Source organism: Physcomitrium patens, chromosome 15 (genome assembly GCF_059467195.1).
Source record: "Physcomitrium patens ecotype Gransden chromosome 15, ASM5946719v1, whole genome shotgun sequence".
Lineage (NCBI taxonomy): Eukaryota > Viridiplantae > Streptophyta > Bryopsida > Funariales > Funariaceae > Physcomitrium > Physcomitrium patens.
This window is the reverse complement of record NC_143424.1, coordinates 201,455-215,138: the sequence shown is the minus strand read 5'-3', so window position 1 is coordinate 215,138 and position 13,684 is coordinate 201,455. Positions and strand designations below refer to the sequence as shown.

Below are 13,684 nucleotides of genomic sequence, written 5' to 3'. Positions count from 1 at the left end.
ATTTCATATCAGCTCGTATTTTGAATCATCGCTAAGCTCATTAGAACATGTCTTTGTCAAGATTTGAGTTTAATATCACTTATCGGCCAAAAAAATAAGAAAGTTTGTCTGAAACCCTTTTTAGATGTTTTTATCTTGTACTTAAAGAAAAAAATGCAGCTTTTGATTAATAAAAGATAATTTTATTGAAATTAGAACAATTTCATCTTTGAGTAGTGAAATCAACATTGACTATTGATTCAACTTTTTTCAAATAAATTCAATCAAATATGTCCTATGATCCTCTTCTTCATGATATCAAAAATACTTCTTCTAAGTCATGTGATACTTTTAAGTTTGAATTCAAAAACAACCTACTTTATTTTGAATGATGCCAATGTATGCCAGAAAGAGAAGTACGTTTATGTATTCTTCAAGCACATTATGATTTTTCAATTGTATGACATTTTGAATACAATAAGGCTTTGGAACTAATATCTAGAGATTTTTGGTGGCTGCAAATGTAGAAGGCTATAAAAAACTTTGTTTAATCATGTGATATTTTTTCAAGGTCAAAAACTCCTCGACATTGATCTTATGGACTTCTTCAACCATTACTTATTTCAAAACAACCATGGTCTTTTATTTCTATGGATTTTATTACAGAACTTCCAGTCTTAGAATCGTGTGATTCTATATTTGTGATAGTAGATCGTTTTATCAAAATAGCACATTTTATACCATAAATAAAATATCTATCATAAGTGAAGAAATTACCAAACTTTTCTTTCACAATATCTATCAATATCATGGATTGCCAAAAGATATTATATCAAATAAAAAAATTCAATTTATATCAAGGTTTTGGAGAATTCTTTTCAAGATTTTAAAGGTGGACATAAAGCTTTTTTTGGCCTTTCATCTTCAAATTGATGGACAGATAGAGTGCGTAAATCAAGTTTTAGAGTAATACTTAAAGTATACCATCAATTATCAACAAAATAATTGGAGAATCCTCTTGCCATTGCTAGAGTTTGCTTAAAATAATACAATACATTCTTCTATGTAAAAAATACCTTTCTTTGCCAATTATGGTTACCATCCACAATTTGATATTTTTGACTTTTTAAAAGTTGATAATCCTGTAGCAGAAGGTGTGGCAAATTGTTTATTAGAGCTACATGGAATAATAAAGGTGCAATTAAAAGAAGCTCAAAGATGACAAAAGATTAATACAGATGCCTATCGAAAGGAACAACCACAATTCAATGTAGATAACAAAGTATGGTTACTATGTCGTAATATCAAGATTATTCATCCTTATGATAAGTTGGACTACTATAAGCTTGGACCTTTTCTTATTTGTAGACAAATCAATCCAGTTGCTTATCGATTATATCAATCAGAGTCAATAAAGATCGATCATATTTTTCACATGTCTCTTCTTAAACCATACAAGTTTGTGAATATACCAAGAAGAAGGAAAGCTCTACGTCCTCTTATAAAAGTGGACAATAATAAAGAGTTCAAAGTGGAAGAAGATCTAGACTCAAGATGGCACCAAAGTAAATTAGAGTATCTTATCTATTAATGTGGATATAATACTAGTGAATCCACATGGGAGCCAATAAAAAATCTTGTAAATGGAAAAAAGGCAGTGGAGGCTTTTCAACGATGACATCCATCCAAACTAAGTTGAAGAATAATATATCTTTGCTATAAAAGAAACAAGATCTATGAAAGATTACATTCTACCTTCTATCTTTTTTTGTAGCTTTTGTGTATTTTTGATGCTAAGGAGATGGAGAACCAACAACTAGTTGTTTGAACTGAAGAGCTTTCATTTATGGACTTATAAGATGAAACATTGTTATTATTACAACCTTCAAGATGACGCAATTGAGATGAAGATTTTCAAAAACAACATGTTCTTTCTTGAATAAATGACAAGATATTATACGTTTGGTATCACAACCTTGGAAGGAGCTCCCAATGTTTGTTGATTTTATTAGAGGTAAGAACAACTCGTGATGGTGTTCTAAATATTTTATTTAAAAGAAGTTATGAAGGCTTCAATAATTATTAAATAACAAGGTGGGACATTATGAATGGCTGAGAGGGCCTATCAACTATCTTTAAAAAGAATAAAGATTGGAGTATGTGGCAAATAAAATTTGTTGCATCTTGAATTTTTTTAATATATGAAGACTGCTCCATACGAAACTTGTTACTAGAAGGAAGGATAATGTAACGGACATACATATGTAAATCAATAATTACTTATATTATTAGATAAAAGTAAGTAAAAATAATTTAATTTTATAATATATTCTATAGAAGCTTCATAGACATTGCTTTAACTTTATAGATGTCTATAATTGACTTTTTAGGTTAGAAACATGGTCAATAAGTTGGCCATGTGCCACACATGTTGGTAGCTTGAAGGATAAGCTAATTATATGGCTCATACATAGAAAACTTGCCTTGTAAGCTAAGGCATGTGTTTTGCAAAGTCAATACTTATTAGAGGTCCTATAGAACATTGCCACATAACTCTTAGTTAGATAGTATATATAGAGGCAAGAGTGAAGCCCTCTTCATACTTGTCAATTCCTTTCCTTCTTCTAGTCTAGATTTAAGAGTCTCTGATTTCTTTGTCTTTTGGCAATAATCATTCTAGTTTTCTTTTAATACACATATGTCTTTATTTCTATTTTGTCACTTTTTTTTTATACAAATTTTTTAGGTTTATACATTTTCTTTTAATTCATGTCCTTAATACTATTGTGGAACATTCTAAAAAAAATTTAAGATGATTATTTAGAGCCCACTATGGAATCTTCTAAAAAAAGAGTTTAAAGTGATTATCTACGTAGTAGGCTCTCTCTAGGAACATTCTAAAAAGTCCATAGTGGTAAGACAATGTATAAATGGGACTGACTAGGGCCTTTTGGGATATGTGGTCAAATATGGCTTTAGACCCTTTTTCTTAGTAAAATTTGGTTTTACATCTTTTTGTTCAGTTCTATTTTGCTCTATTTTTGTTTGCTCAATTTTATCTTTCATGTCATATTCCATTTAATTCTTTTTAGTTTTTTTTTGGTTTGTTTTGGCATGTTTTGTGATGAAGCTTTATATTATTGTAGATTAGAAGGATCTTGGTTTTTTGAAATAATTTGGTCTTGTTTCAATATGTGTCTTGCAAAGTTGACACGTTTTGGAGGTCATATAGAATATCACTATGTAATTCCTAGTTAAGAGTATATATGGAGGCAAAAGTGAAGCCTTTTTCATTCTTATTAATGCCTTTCTAGTCCTTAGTCTTATTTCAAGACTTTCTATTCTTCTTGTTTTTGGCAATAGTCATTTTAGTTCAATACTATATCATCTTTGAGTGATTTTTTAGTTCTTTTTAGTGACACAAGAGTGTATTGAGGATGTCTTTTTTTTTAAAGATTCATGTCCTTTAAAAATGTACACTTTTTTAGTATAGAAGAATTGGTAGATGTTGCAATTCTAAGTTGTTGCCTAGTGTGTCTTAGAAGAAACAATGATTGAATACATTTTTGTCAAGTTATAGATGTAATGATAAAATATACCTTAGAATAAGAAAAATATAGATGTTAAATTGTCTCGCAAATTTTTTGATAAGAATAATATAGTTTGTATATGGTTTTATTCAACTTGTGCCTCAATATGTACTTAAGTTAATTATAGCAAATGAAAACTTAATTTATTATGTTTCTTAATAACAAGTTATACTAAATAAATCTATTTTAGTCTAAGATGCAACTTTGGCTTTGTTTTAATATTAAGAAAGAAATTTTTTCATATATATCCCTCAAATATCTTAAAATATCAAGAATAACCTTGTATTTTTTATAATAGCAAATGTATCCCTTGTATATGATAGGATATTACCATGAGGGCAACATTTGCTACTATCTAGAATTCAAGGATATTCTTGATATTTTAGAATATTAGAGGGATATATATGATATTTTTCCTTTGTTTTTTTTTTGTTGTGTTTTGATTTTTTGATTTATTTGATGGTTTAGCAAAACTATTTTAGTTTTTTATATTTCTCATAATACATTTTTTTCTTCTTTTTTTCCATATTTTAAAATGATTACACATACACACATATGTTGAAGTACGGAATTGTGTCGTTGAATCCATCCATGCTTATTTATTTATTTCTGTCTTTCTTTCTTAGGATAAACAAATTTTCTGAAGCGAGATTGAGATGATGCAGAGTCTGACGAGCACAGATTTCGTTGAAAGAATGCGTCTAACTATTTCGTTTGCCTTGGAAAGTCTTGTGGGGGCTCGCGGGGATTGAAGGTTTGGTGGTACCAGGAAGGGGAAAAACCCAAAAACCTGGTCGTCGTCGTCGTCCAGCACCGTAGGGAGGAGGAGGACGACGAGGACGAGGAGGACGAGCAGGAGGGCCGAGAGAGAGGGAGGGAGAGAGAGAGAGATTTCACTCATCTCCAGGTGCATCGGTGGAGAAGCAGCAGCAGCAGGGAGGAGAAGGAGGAGGCCGAGGAGAAGTGGAACAAGCGAGAGAAGGGGGACATGGAAAGCGATGAAGGCCATGATCGGCTCCTCTTTGCTATTGCCAAGGCTTGGAAGGGCCTGCAGGGAGAGCTGCTGGTCCAGGGGGATGGGGATGCCCCCCCTGCAGCAGCACCAGCCTTGACCCTGCGTTCCTTCTCCCACGGTTGCTCCCTCATCTCGCCTCTCTTTGGCTGCCTCGGGATCGCTTTCAAGTTTGCTGAGAAGGACTACGTTGCCAAAGTGGGTTTTTCGCTTTTTCTGAGTTCATCATCTTTTGCAGCCCATTGCTTCACAATTTGCTTGCGTATTTCTCTTAATGGTTTTTAACGTCGGTTAAGGAAAAATTTCTTCAGGTTCTTGGTTTTGAGACATCGAAAGATGAACTTATTGCATTTTGAACTTATAACGAACGTTGAATGGTCTACAGGTGCATGATTTATGTGAAGCAGCTAAAGAGTATGACACATTATCTGTCATGGTTGACCAAGACATTAAGAATCAGACTGTACGCAATGGTGGGAGCCATACACGAAACCTGCTTCGTGTACTGCGTGGAGTGGACATGGTTAGGGTACTGTTTGAGCACATTCTTGTCACCGAGTAAGCCTCCTCGCTACCATTACACATTCAGCTGGAGAATGTAGGGTTTCCGCAAGTGTGTTGGGTGTGTCGTGGATTACTCGCGTTGAGTTTTATCGCGACATCTCAGTAGTTATTAGCTCATTATCGAGTTGTCAGAACTTTTGCATCATGTCCATTTCAAGAACTTTTGCATCATGTCAGGATTGGTGTCTAACGTACGTTGCGTACAATCCTTTTGACCAAAGGCTGGAATCAGAATTTGAGCAGAGAACTGATTCGTAATTTAGCTGGTTTTACAGAGGGAATTCTTTGAAGGAGCCAGCATCGAAAGCCTATGAGCAAGTGTTTGCTCCGCATCATTCGTGGACTATCCGCAAGGTTGTTAGTGCAGGAATGTTAATGCTACCCACGAAGATCCAGTTCCTGAAAAAGCTTAATGAAGAAGGTAATATTCATTAGTCGTATTGTGCTTTTTTGATGCATCTATTTCCTTCTTCCTCGGTCATCAAGTGATTTACGGTCAGGGTTGTCTAGGAGTGCTGTGATTTCTGATTTTTCAGTCATTGTCGATATCTTTGTGTAATGACCGTTTTAGTTTGAGATTAATCACTTAAATTTTCATACTCTTGTGCAATTGTTTTAGTAAGCTGATTGTCTCTTTGGCGCCCAACTGAGAGTTGCAATCTATAATAGCTACTGTTGCTGTTTATTTTGAAACTTTGCACAATGTGAGCACGTACATTACCTGCAAGCAACTTAGCATGTCTTTTGTATGTTTGTGCCGACAGAGGACTCAGCCAAGGGGCATATTGAAGAATTTGTGAAATCGGCTGGCCCAGTCGTTCAGTATGTTAATAATATTTACTTAAACAAGGAACTTGGCACAGACTGGTAGCCAAATGATATTCCCAGTGGAACTGTGGTGGGATAGCGACACTGAACTCACTTTCGCCTGCCCTCAAGTTTTCGCTTTGGTGTTCCAAGATATTCCTCATCAAGCTGTGAACATTAACAGTACGGAAGTGGCTACATTCCAAGTAGACAGGACGCAAAGCTGAAGTAGTTGGAACACTGCCAGGATGCTTTTAACAATCACAGTTGTCTCTTGTATTTGACAACGCGGCCCTGTGTATGATGGATTGGGTCTCAACTAAATGATTTAGCCCTGAAAGCACCAGTATTGAAATTCTAAAACCCACTGAATAGCTGGCATTGAGCTAAAACTCGAGAGGCTTGTAAAGTCAATCGGCGCAACTTATCTCTTCTATGTTGGATTTGATATTTTATACTTCTGAAAGCGTGTTCTAGTCATCGCGATGTTTGAGAATAGTCCTAATGTAAATATAATGGAGTAGGACTTGAAATGTATGAGTTCTGTTACACCAAATTGAAGCATAGAAGGTTTAAGGGAACATAGGGCAGAGTAGCTTGCCTCAGTTCCATTAACGTCCACTTTGTGAACCTAGGTGGTATGTTTATAGCTACAACTCCATTTGTTTATTACATATGCTTAAAGCCACAAAACGGACGCCTTGCAGTATTCCTGGCTGCGATCCTCATTCAATTATCAAAGCTCAAAAAAGAGATAAGCTGTGTGTGATCCATAGTGAAACGGAATGGCTACATGGGTTCACATCCAGATGAGGTCGATAAGAGGAAATTGTTTGTTCTACATTGCACAAGCAGAGCACGCTGCAGTAACCCTGCGGCGTTTGATCAAATATCTGGGGTCATACCACTCAAATTAGACGAGAGATCCCCCGTGCCAAACACCTTCACACAAGAAAGGCAAGGTGCAGCGAGGATAGCCAGACAGCCAGCAGCCAACCTCCAGACCTCCAGGTTCGGCAGGTCCGAGCCCTGGGAATTTTAGGTCTGGGAATGGCATGGAAGCAGGTCCTTCATGACTCCGGTTCCAGCACCGAGACCTCCCTTTTTCATTGCTCAGGCCTGTTGCCAACGATCTAGCTTTGGTCTCCTGTCAACCTTCACGATGGTACAGCATTCTACTGTGTTTTGAAAGCTTCTGTTGTTCAAGCAATCCTTCTCTCACTTCTCGTTAAGTTGCTTCGGGTGGTGGTAAACTAGGGAGACATCTATACTTAGAAAACCTTTTGGCGCAGCAATCTTGTTAAGGAAATTTTGGAGTTAGGGTTTCCTATGACGGTTTCACCCTGTGAAGTTGGTGTCTTGTATCATTTCTGATAGTTATTTTTTTGATTGTTCTGTTTCTGGCTGGGCTCAGGCTCCCAAGAGGGGAACCCTCAAGGCTCCAGTTGCAGCTCCCGTGCAGAAGAAGCAGGTGGGTGATCGAACGGGTTTCTAGATGGTGTTTTCAGTTTTGGACTTGAAGCTTCTGGTGCAACATTTTAAACGATTTATTTATTTATTTATTTATACTCCATTTGGGTTCTAGTGTGGTAGTTGTGTGGTGCTTCTTACATGGTCCGTGGCGATGTGAGTAGGCTCCGGTGAAGACCGTGAACCCTCTGTTTGAGAAGAGGCCGAAGCAGTTCGGCATCGGAGGAGCTCTTCCGCCCAAGAGAGACCTTCACAGGTTTGTGAAATGGCCCAAGTACGTGCGTATCCAGCGCCAGCGACGCGTCTTGAACCAGCGTTTGAAGGTGCCTCCTGCTCTGAATCAGTTCACGAAGACACTCGACAAGAACCTCGGTAAGTGGGTCTTTTCTTGAATCGGCGATGTGGGCCGGAGTGTGAAGATGAGAGGACACGAACCGGGAATGGAATATATCTTTGCAACGCGTTAGATTGCGATTGAGGTAATAGTGGAATTTCATGTCCAGCCACGAGTTTGTTCAAGTTGCTGTTGAAGTACCGACCTGAGGACAAGGCTGCGAAGAAGGAGCGTCTGTTGAACAAGGCCAAGGCTGAGGCTGAGGGCAAGACTTTGGAGTCTAAGAAGCCCGTGGTTGCGAAATACGGAATCAACCACATCACTTACCTGATCGAGCAGGTATTATTGCGTGTATAGTTGTCGTATTTACTCGTTAGAATTTTCATATTGAAGCCCTTTCGGAGAAAGAATAGTTCGTTCTTGTATGTGTGGGAGATAATGCTCATGGTGAAATATGGGGCCTTTATGTTTCAGAACAAGGCTCAACTTGTGGTTATTGCCCACGACGTCGATCCAATTGAGTTGGTTGTGTGGCTGCCCGCGCTCTGCCGCAAGATGGGAGTGCCTTACGCTATTGTCAAGGGAAAATCGCGTTTGGGACAGGTAAACTGTTCCACTTGCTTTATGAGGTTACTAATGCGTGTTACTGGATGTAAGATGATGATGCTGACTCAAGATCATCATGACATTCAATTACCCCTAGACTGGGTCGCCATGTCGTGCGATTTTGAGTAATTGTACTCGTTGTGCAGATTGTGCATGCTAAGACTGCCACAGCCCTGTGTTTGACTTCGGTGAAGAACGAGGACAAGCATGAGTTCTCCAAGATCATCGAGTCTGTCAAGGTATAGTTCCGTGTTCATTGAAATGCCAATCAACAATTGGCGATGTCACTTAAGTCAAAGACGCCAGAGAAGGCCCGGTTATGTCGGAAGTGAGTCTGTTTCTAATGTCTGGTTTGCATGGTATGCAGGCCAACTTCAACGAGAAATACGACGAGTACAGGAGGCATTGGGGTGGAGGTATCATGGGTGTTAAGTCACAAGCTAAGTCGAAGATCAGGGAGCGTATTCTTGCCAAGGAGGCTGCGCAGAGAGCTGCTTAGGCCTTGCAGGATTCTCTGTTTATCTGCTAACGTTGAGCTTGAGGCTTTCGCCATGAGGACATTCTCATTGTATTAAGTGGAATATGAAGTTACCATCTATTCTAGCCTCTTGAACGAATGCCGTCTTTTGTGGATTTTTTTACTTGGTGTGCTCTGTGTGCAGTCCATTTTACTGATCTAGTTGAGCCCGTTATTCAATGACTCCACATTTTCCAGCGATATGCAAGAGTTTCAAGGTAGTCTCTCCTTGGATGCGGTACTAGTCATCAACCAAGATTTACGTTACGCTAAGACCCAATAATATGACAGACCAGACATTCGAATCAAATTCACTTCAGTCTAATAGTTCTTACCTGGCCATAGTACTATGTAACATATTTTTTATTGCTTTCGTAACCCATTTTATGACAACTAAAATATAAATTTAAATTCATTAAATATTTTTTTTTGAAAAGGACACATTCTAAATCCAGCTTTTTGTTGAAAGAAACGACAAATGCATGTTTTTCATTAAGGCAAAAAAAGATATTTAAAATATCAAATAAAATATATAATTTTTAAATAGTTGTGAATTATGTTTTTCATATCTCTAGTTTGTATATTAGCAGTGTTTATTGAAGTTTTTGTAGCAGAATTTTGATTTATTTTTAAAAATATACATAATCAAAATTAGTAGACTTCTAATAAGTCAATTGTAATTTCAAATTTCAAATATATTATTATTTAGTCTATGAACAGTAGTGTTGCAAAATATCCAAATAACAACTCATTAGAATTTTGTAATGCCTAAATAGTAGGTCAGTAATAGACAATCACTTGCTTGATTGATTGGATGAATGTGTCAATAGATTTGAATATTGGCTCCAGTCTACTGCTATAACAAAGATAAAAACTCCTTATGCAAAGAGTACAAGAAATTTGGCATATTACAGTAGTACCTTGAATAAGTTAAATTATTTCTTTGTGATAGAACAACCTTTAAATATAAGTGACTTTGCAATATTAAAATTGATACATTTTAGAAAAAGACAACTTTCTTCGTAATTATTAAAGAAAACATCCACAGAAAAGAACATGATTTAATTTTGTAGTCACCAAAACAATTTTTTTATAAATTTTTAGTAATAAAAGATTAATAATGTACCATTATTGTATTTAAATTTTAGCCTTATTATAATTTTAGCACAATTTTAGCACTATCTTTTCCATAGCATCGGATGCCTTACTGTAGATTATTTTTGGAGAATTTACATGAAGGGGCACATCTATAGAAATAATTACAAATAGAAGCACAAATAAAAAATAATTACAAAGAGAGGTGCACCTACAAAAACAAATAAATATAAGAGCATAAATCATTTTTTTTTTTTTTTTTTTTTTTTTCTTAAAGAGGCCCAATTCTCTTCTTCATTAAATACATTTTTCCTCCTTGATTTTCCTTGCTCTTCTTTGCATGGTCCAGTAAGCCAAAGATCACCAATAATAAGACAAAGAAATTGGACAATGACAACCCAAGTCAAATTGATTGTTTTAATAATGTTCTCTATGGCCAATGATGGTGCTATGGCTTATGGTGCTATTGCAAGCTATTCTATCCAATTCTTTTTTCTTTATTAATTCAAAGCCAACAAACTTGTATATATTAGGATTGTTTGTCCAAAAGAAGAAAAAAAATCAGAAGACAAGAATGCAAATAGCATATACTTGTTCCTTGTTGCAATGAATTAATGTAAAGAGAGCTCAAATAAATAATTTATCAAATCTTTTATTATAAAAATATCAATTTTTGAAAAGTCAAAAGTTCCAAGTCATGAATAATAACCATAATTTGTAAAAAAAGATATTTGTTGAATAAAAGAATGTATTATATTATTATATGCAGATTTTGCCAATGACAAAAGAGTTGTTCAATCAAATTATTGATAATTGATGGTACACCTTAAATACTGCTCCAAAACTTGGTTTACGTACTTTGTCTATCCATCAATTTGAGGATGAAAGGCTGAAAATAGCTTTATGTCCACCTTTAGAATCTTGAAAAGTATTTCAAATAATCTTGATACAAATTGAATCCTCCTATCTAATATAATACCCTTAGACAATCTATGACAACAATAGATATTATCAAGAAAAAATTTAGATGTTTCTTTATCTACGATAGATTTTGGACATAGTACAAAATGAGCCATTTTAGTAAAATGATCTATTATCACAATTATAGAATTATATGAATTTGAGACTAAAAGATTCATGATAAAATCCATAAAAATAGAAGATTATGGTTGTTTTAAAATAAGTAATGGCTAAAGAAGTCCATAAGGTTGGTAATAAGAAATTTTTGATCTTAAACAAATGTCACATGATTGTATAAAGTCTTTAATTGCCTTTTATATTTGAGACCATCAAAAATTTCTATATATTAGCTTGAATGTCTTATAATATTCAAAATATTTGGTTGTTGAAAAGTTGTGATAAGCTTGAAGAATATGTTATTATGCTTTATCTTTTGGAATGTAAAATTGTTCCATGAAATAGAATAGATTATTTTTGAACTTGATCTTAGAAGTATCATGAGACTTAAAAGAATTATTTTCAATATCATAAACAAGAGGATCAAAGAACATATTTAATTATATTTACTTGAAAAAGATTAAATCAATAGTCAATATTGATTTTATTATTTAAAGATGAAAATGCTCCAGCTTCAAGAAAATTATTTTTTGTTGATTAAAAGTTACATCATCTTTTTGGATGTAAGATATGAATATCTAAAAAGAATGCTTAATAAATCTTATTATTTTTTGGATTGATATGTAATCTTAAAATTAAATCTTGATAAAGACATGCCCTAACAAGCTTGGTGATAATTCAAAACTCATGCTGATATGAAGTAGTTGAGGTTCATATGATCCTTATATATGGTGATTGGATAAGAAGCACCTCCCAGATAATAATACTACTTTTGAAATGAATCCACAATTGTAAAAAGCTCTTTGTTGTCGATCTCATAATTAATCTCAATTGCTAAAAATTTCTTGGAATAAAAAGCTACTAGGTAGAGCTTGTCATTTACTTCTATTTGTGACAAAATAATACCGATAACAAAGTTTGATGCGTATGTTTCTATAAAGAACATCTTGAAGAAGTCAAAATAATATAAGATTGGTGTAAAAATCAATTCATTTTTTAAAGCATCAAATAATGCTTTGACTTCTTTATTCTACTCAAGTTTGTCTTTATAACTCAAATATATAAATAAAGTTACAACTTGAGAAAAATTCTTAATAAAGATCCAATAGTAAATAAAAAAGTTCAAAAAATATTGTACATCTCTTATTATTATTATTCTTCCAATCCATGATAGGCAAGAGCTTCTTGAAATCCATCATGAGGCTTGTAGAATAGGTAAATAAATTTTGTGGTAAGTTACTGGTTGGTTATTGACAACCTTGAGAATTAGACTTATAGTTAGGCAGTTTAGTTAGTAATAGTAGAATGTTAGTGGAACAAATGATTAAGAATTCAAAGTGTCATAACCTTTGGAATCCGTTGGCCGACGGATCATCTTTTTGGTAGGATAAATAGGTTGAAGAAAGAGAGATCTAGTGCGAGATAGTGAGAGTCGTAAGTCAAGAGCCAAACTATGAGAGTTGTAAGTCGAGAGCCAGACTGTGAGAGTCGTAAGTCGAGAGCCAAACTACGAGAGTTGTAAGCCGAGAGCCAGACTGTGAGAGTCGTAAGTCGGGGTAAGCTTGGTGCTACCTCTTTGTTTTCTTTGCTTTTAATATTTGCTTATGAAGAATTGTGATTGAGAGAAGTATTGTTGAATTCATAATAGTAGAATGGATTACAGATTGAATCAAGATGGAGGTAGTAAGCCTTGGTGTTTTGTAGTTTGATAATTGATTTCAGATAGGCAGAGTACAGTCAAATGTGACACTAAAAGACCCAATTCATACAACCAGTCTTTTCTTGTATTCAAACCTACCTCTATTAGTTCAATTGCTTTAGTATACTGAAGCTTGAACATAATAAGAAGAATATTTTGGGGCTGCTACCATGGAAATGATAACAATATGAAATATTAGAAATTGATTGTATGGAAGATGGAATTATATGTTGAATGAGAACTTGAAAAGAACCAGTTTTAAGATTAAAAATATAAGAATTATAATTCAAGGCAGTATTGATTTTGGAAAGAAGAATGAAAGATTATAAGTGATAATCATAAAGGAGAGGATTATCAAAGAATTAATTGACATGCAAAAGAAAGACAGGAGCAATTACGCATAAAAAATCTCCTACAGGAACGAAAAAAATGAATTGTAGGTCCAAAAAAAACCAAAGGAAGAAAAATTCAAATTCAAATAGCAAAGAGACCAGTGATAATACCAATGGCCACAAGAGTGCCAGAAGTACCAATTGCATTACGAATAGGAGCAGTAGGAGACCGAACTACAAGTGTGGCAACATTACTTACTTTTAGTGGTTGGTTGGGCTTTGATCTCGATCACCATATATCTCAATTTTTGATTACTTATGTGGCAAATAATAGTAGAACTAAAGATATTTGGTTGAGATGGTTGTCAGCAACTTTAAAAGATACAGCTTTTAAATGGTATAATTAGCAACCAGTGGGTAGATTCTTCAATTGAGAAGCCTTGAGGAACACCTTCCTAATCCATTTTAGACCAATTGGATTTGAAGATCGGCTTCGAGAAAGTTTTATAAATACTAGAATGTTTGCAAAAAAAATTGTAGAGTCTTATTATGGCCGGATCACGGATATACTTCGTAAATGGTCAAATAATCAAATGCCAGAT

The 13,684-nt window shown here is 34.7% G+C and overlaps 2 protein-coding genes across 2 annotated transcripts; both read left to right on the top strand.

Annotated features, from left to right (window-relative positions):
* Window positions 1-4,228: 4,228 nt before the first annotated feature.
* LOC112292636 (accelerated cell death 11) lies at window positions 4,229-6,344 on the top strand. The gene is made up of 5 exons (XM_024541304.3): window positions 4,229-4,255; window positions 4,339-4,779; window positions 4,967-5,139; window positions 5,421-5,566; window positions 5,910-6,344. Exons 1-5 carry the CDS (start codon window positions 4,229-4,231, stop codon window positions 6,014-6,016), a joined length of 894 nt encoding a protein of 297 aa, XP_024397072.2. The 3' UTR covers window positions 6,017-6,344.
* A 709-nt stretch (window positions 6,345-7,053) lies between these two features.
* LOC112292635 (60S ribosomal protein L7a-2-like) lies at window positions 7,054-8,939 on the top strand. Its single transcript, NM_001378701.1, has 7 exons — window positions 7,054-7,117; window positions 7,367-7,423; window positions 7,587-7,794; window positions 7,926-8,095; window positions 8,231-8,359; window positions 8,509-8,601; window positions 8,730-8,939. The coding sequence occupies exons 1-7, from the start codon at window positions 7,115-7,117 to the stop codon at window positions 8,859-8,861; spliced, it is 792 nt and encodes a 263-aa protein (NP_001365630.1). The 5' UTR covers window positions 7,054-7,114; the 3' UTR covers window positions 8,862-8,939.
* The last annotated feature ends 4,745 nt before the right edge of the window (window positions 8,940-13,684 follow it).

Bases quoted from the DNA above. Each gene is read 5' to 3' on its own strand.
- LOC112292635 (NM_001378701.1), top strand. The intron at 7,424-7,586 runs GTGGGTGATCGA...CGATGTGAGTAG, and splicing joins CTCCCGTGCAGAAGAAGCAG to GCTCCGGTGAAGACCGTGAA. The intron at 8,602-8,729 runs GTATAGTTCCGT...CATGGTATGCAG, and splicing joins AGATCATCGAGTCTGTCAAG to GCCAACTTCAACGAGAAATA.
- LOC112292636 (XM_024541304.3), top strand. From the start codon at position 4,229: ATGCAGAGTCTGACGAGCACAGATTTC. The intron at 4,256-4,338 runs GTTGAAAGAATG...TGGTGGTACCAG, and splicing joins GTCTGACGAGCACAGATTTC to GAAGGGGAAAAACCCAAAAA. The intron at 5,140-5,420 runs GTAAGCCTCCTC...CTGGTTTTACAG, and splicing joins GAGCACATTCTTGTCACCGA to AGGGAATTCTTTGAAGGAGC.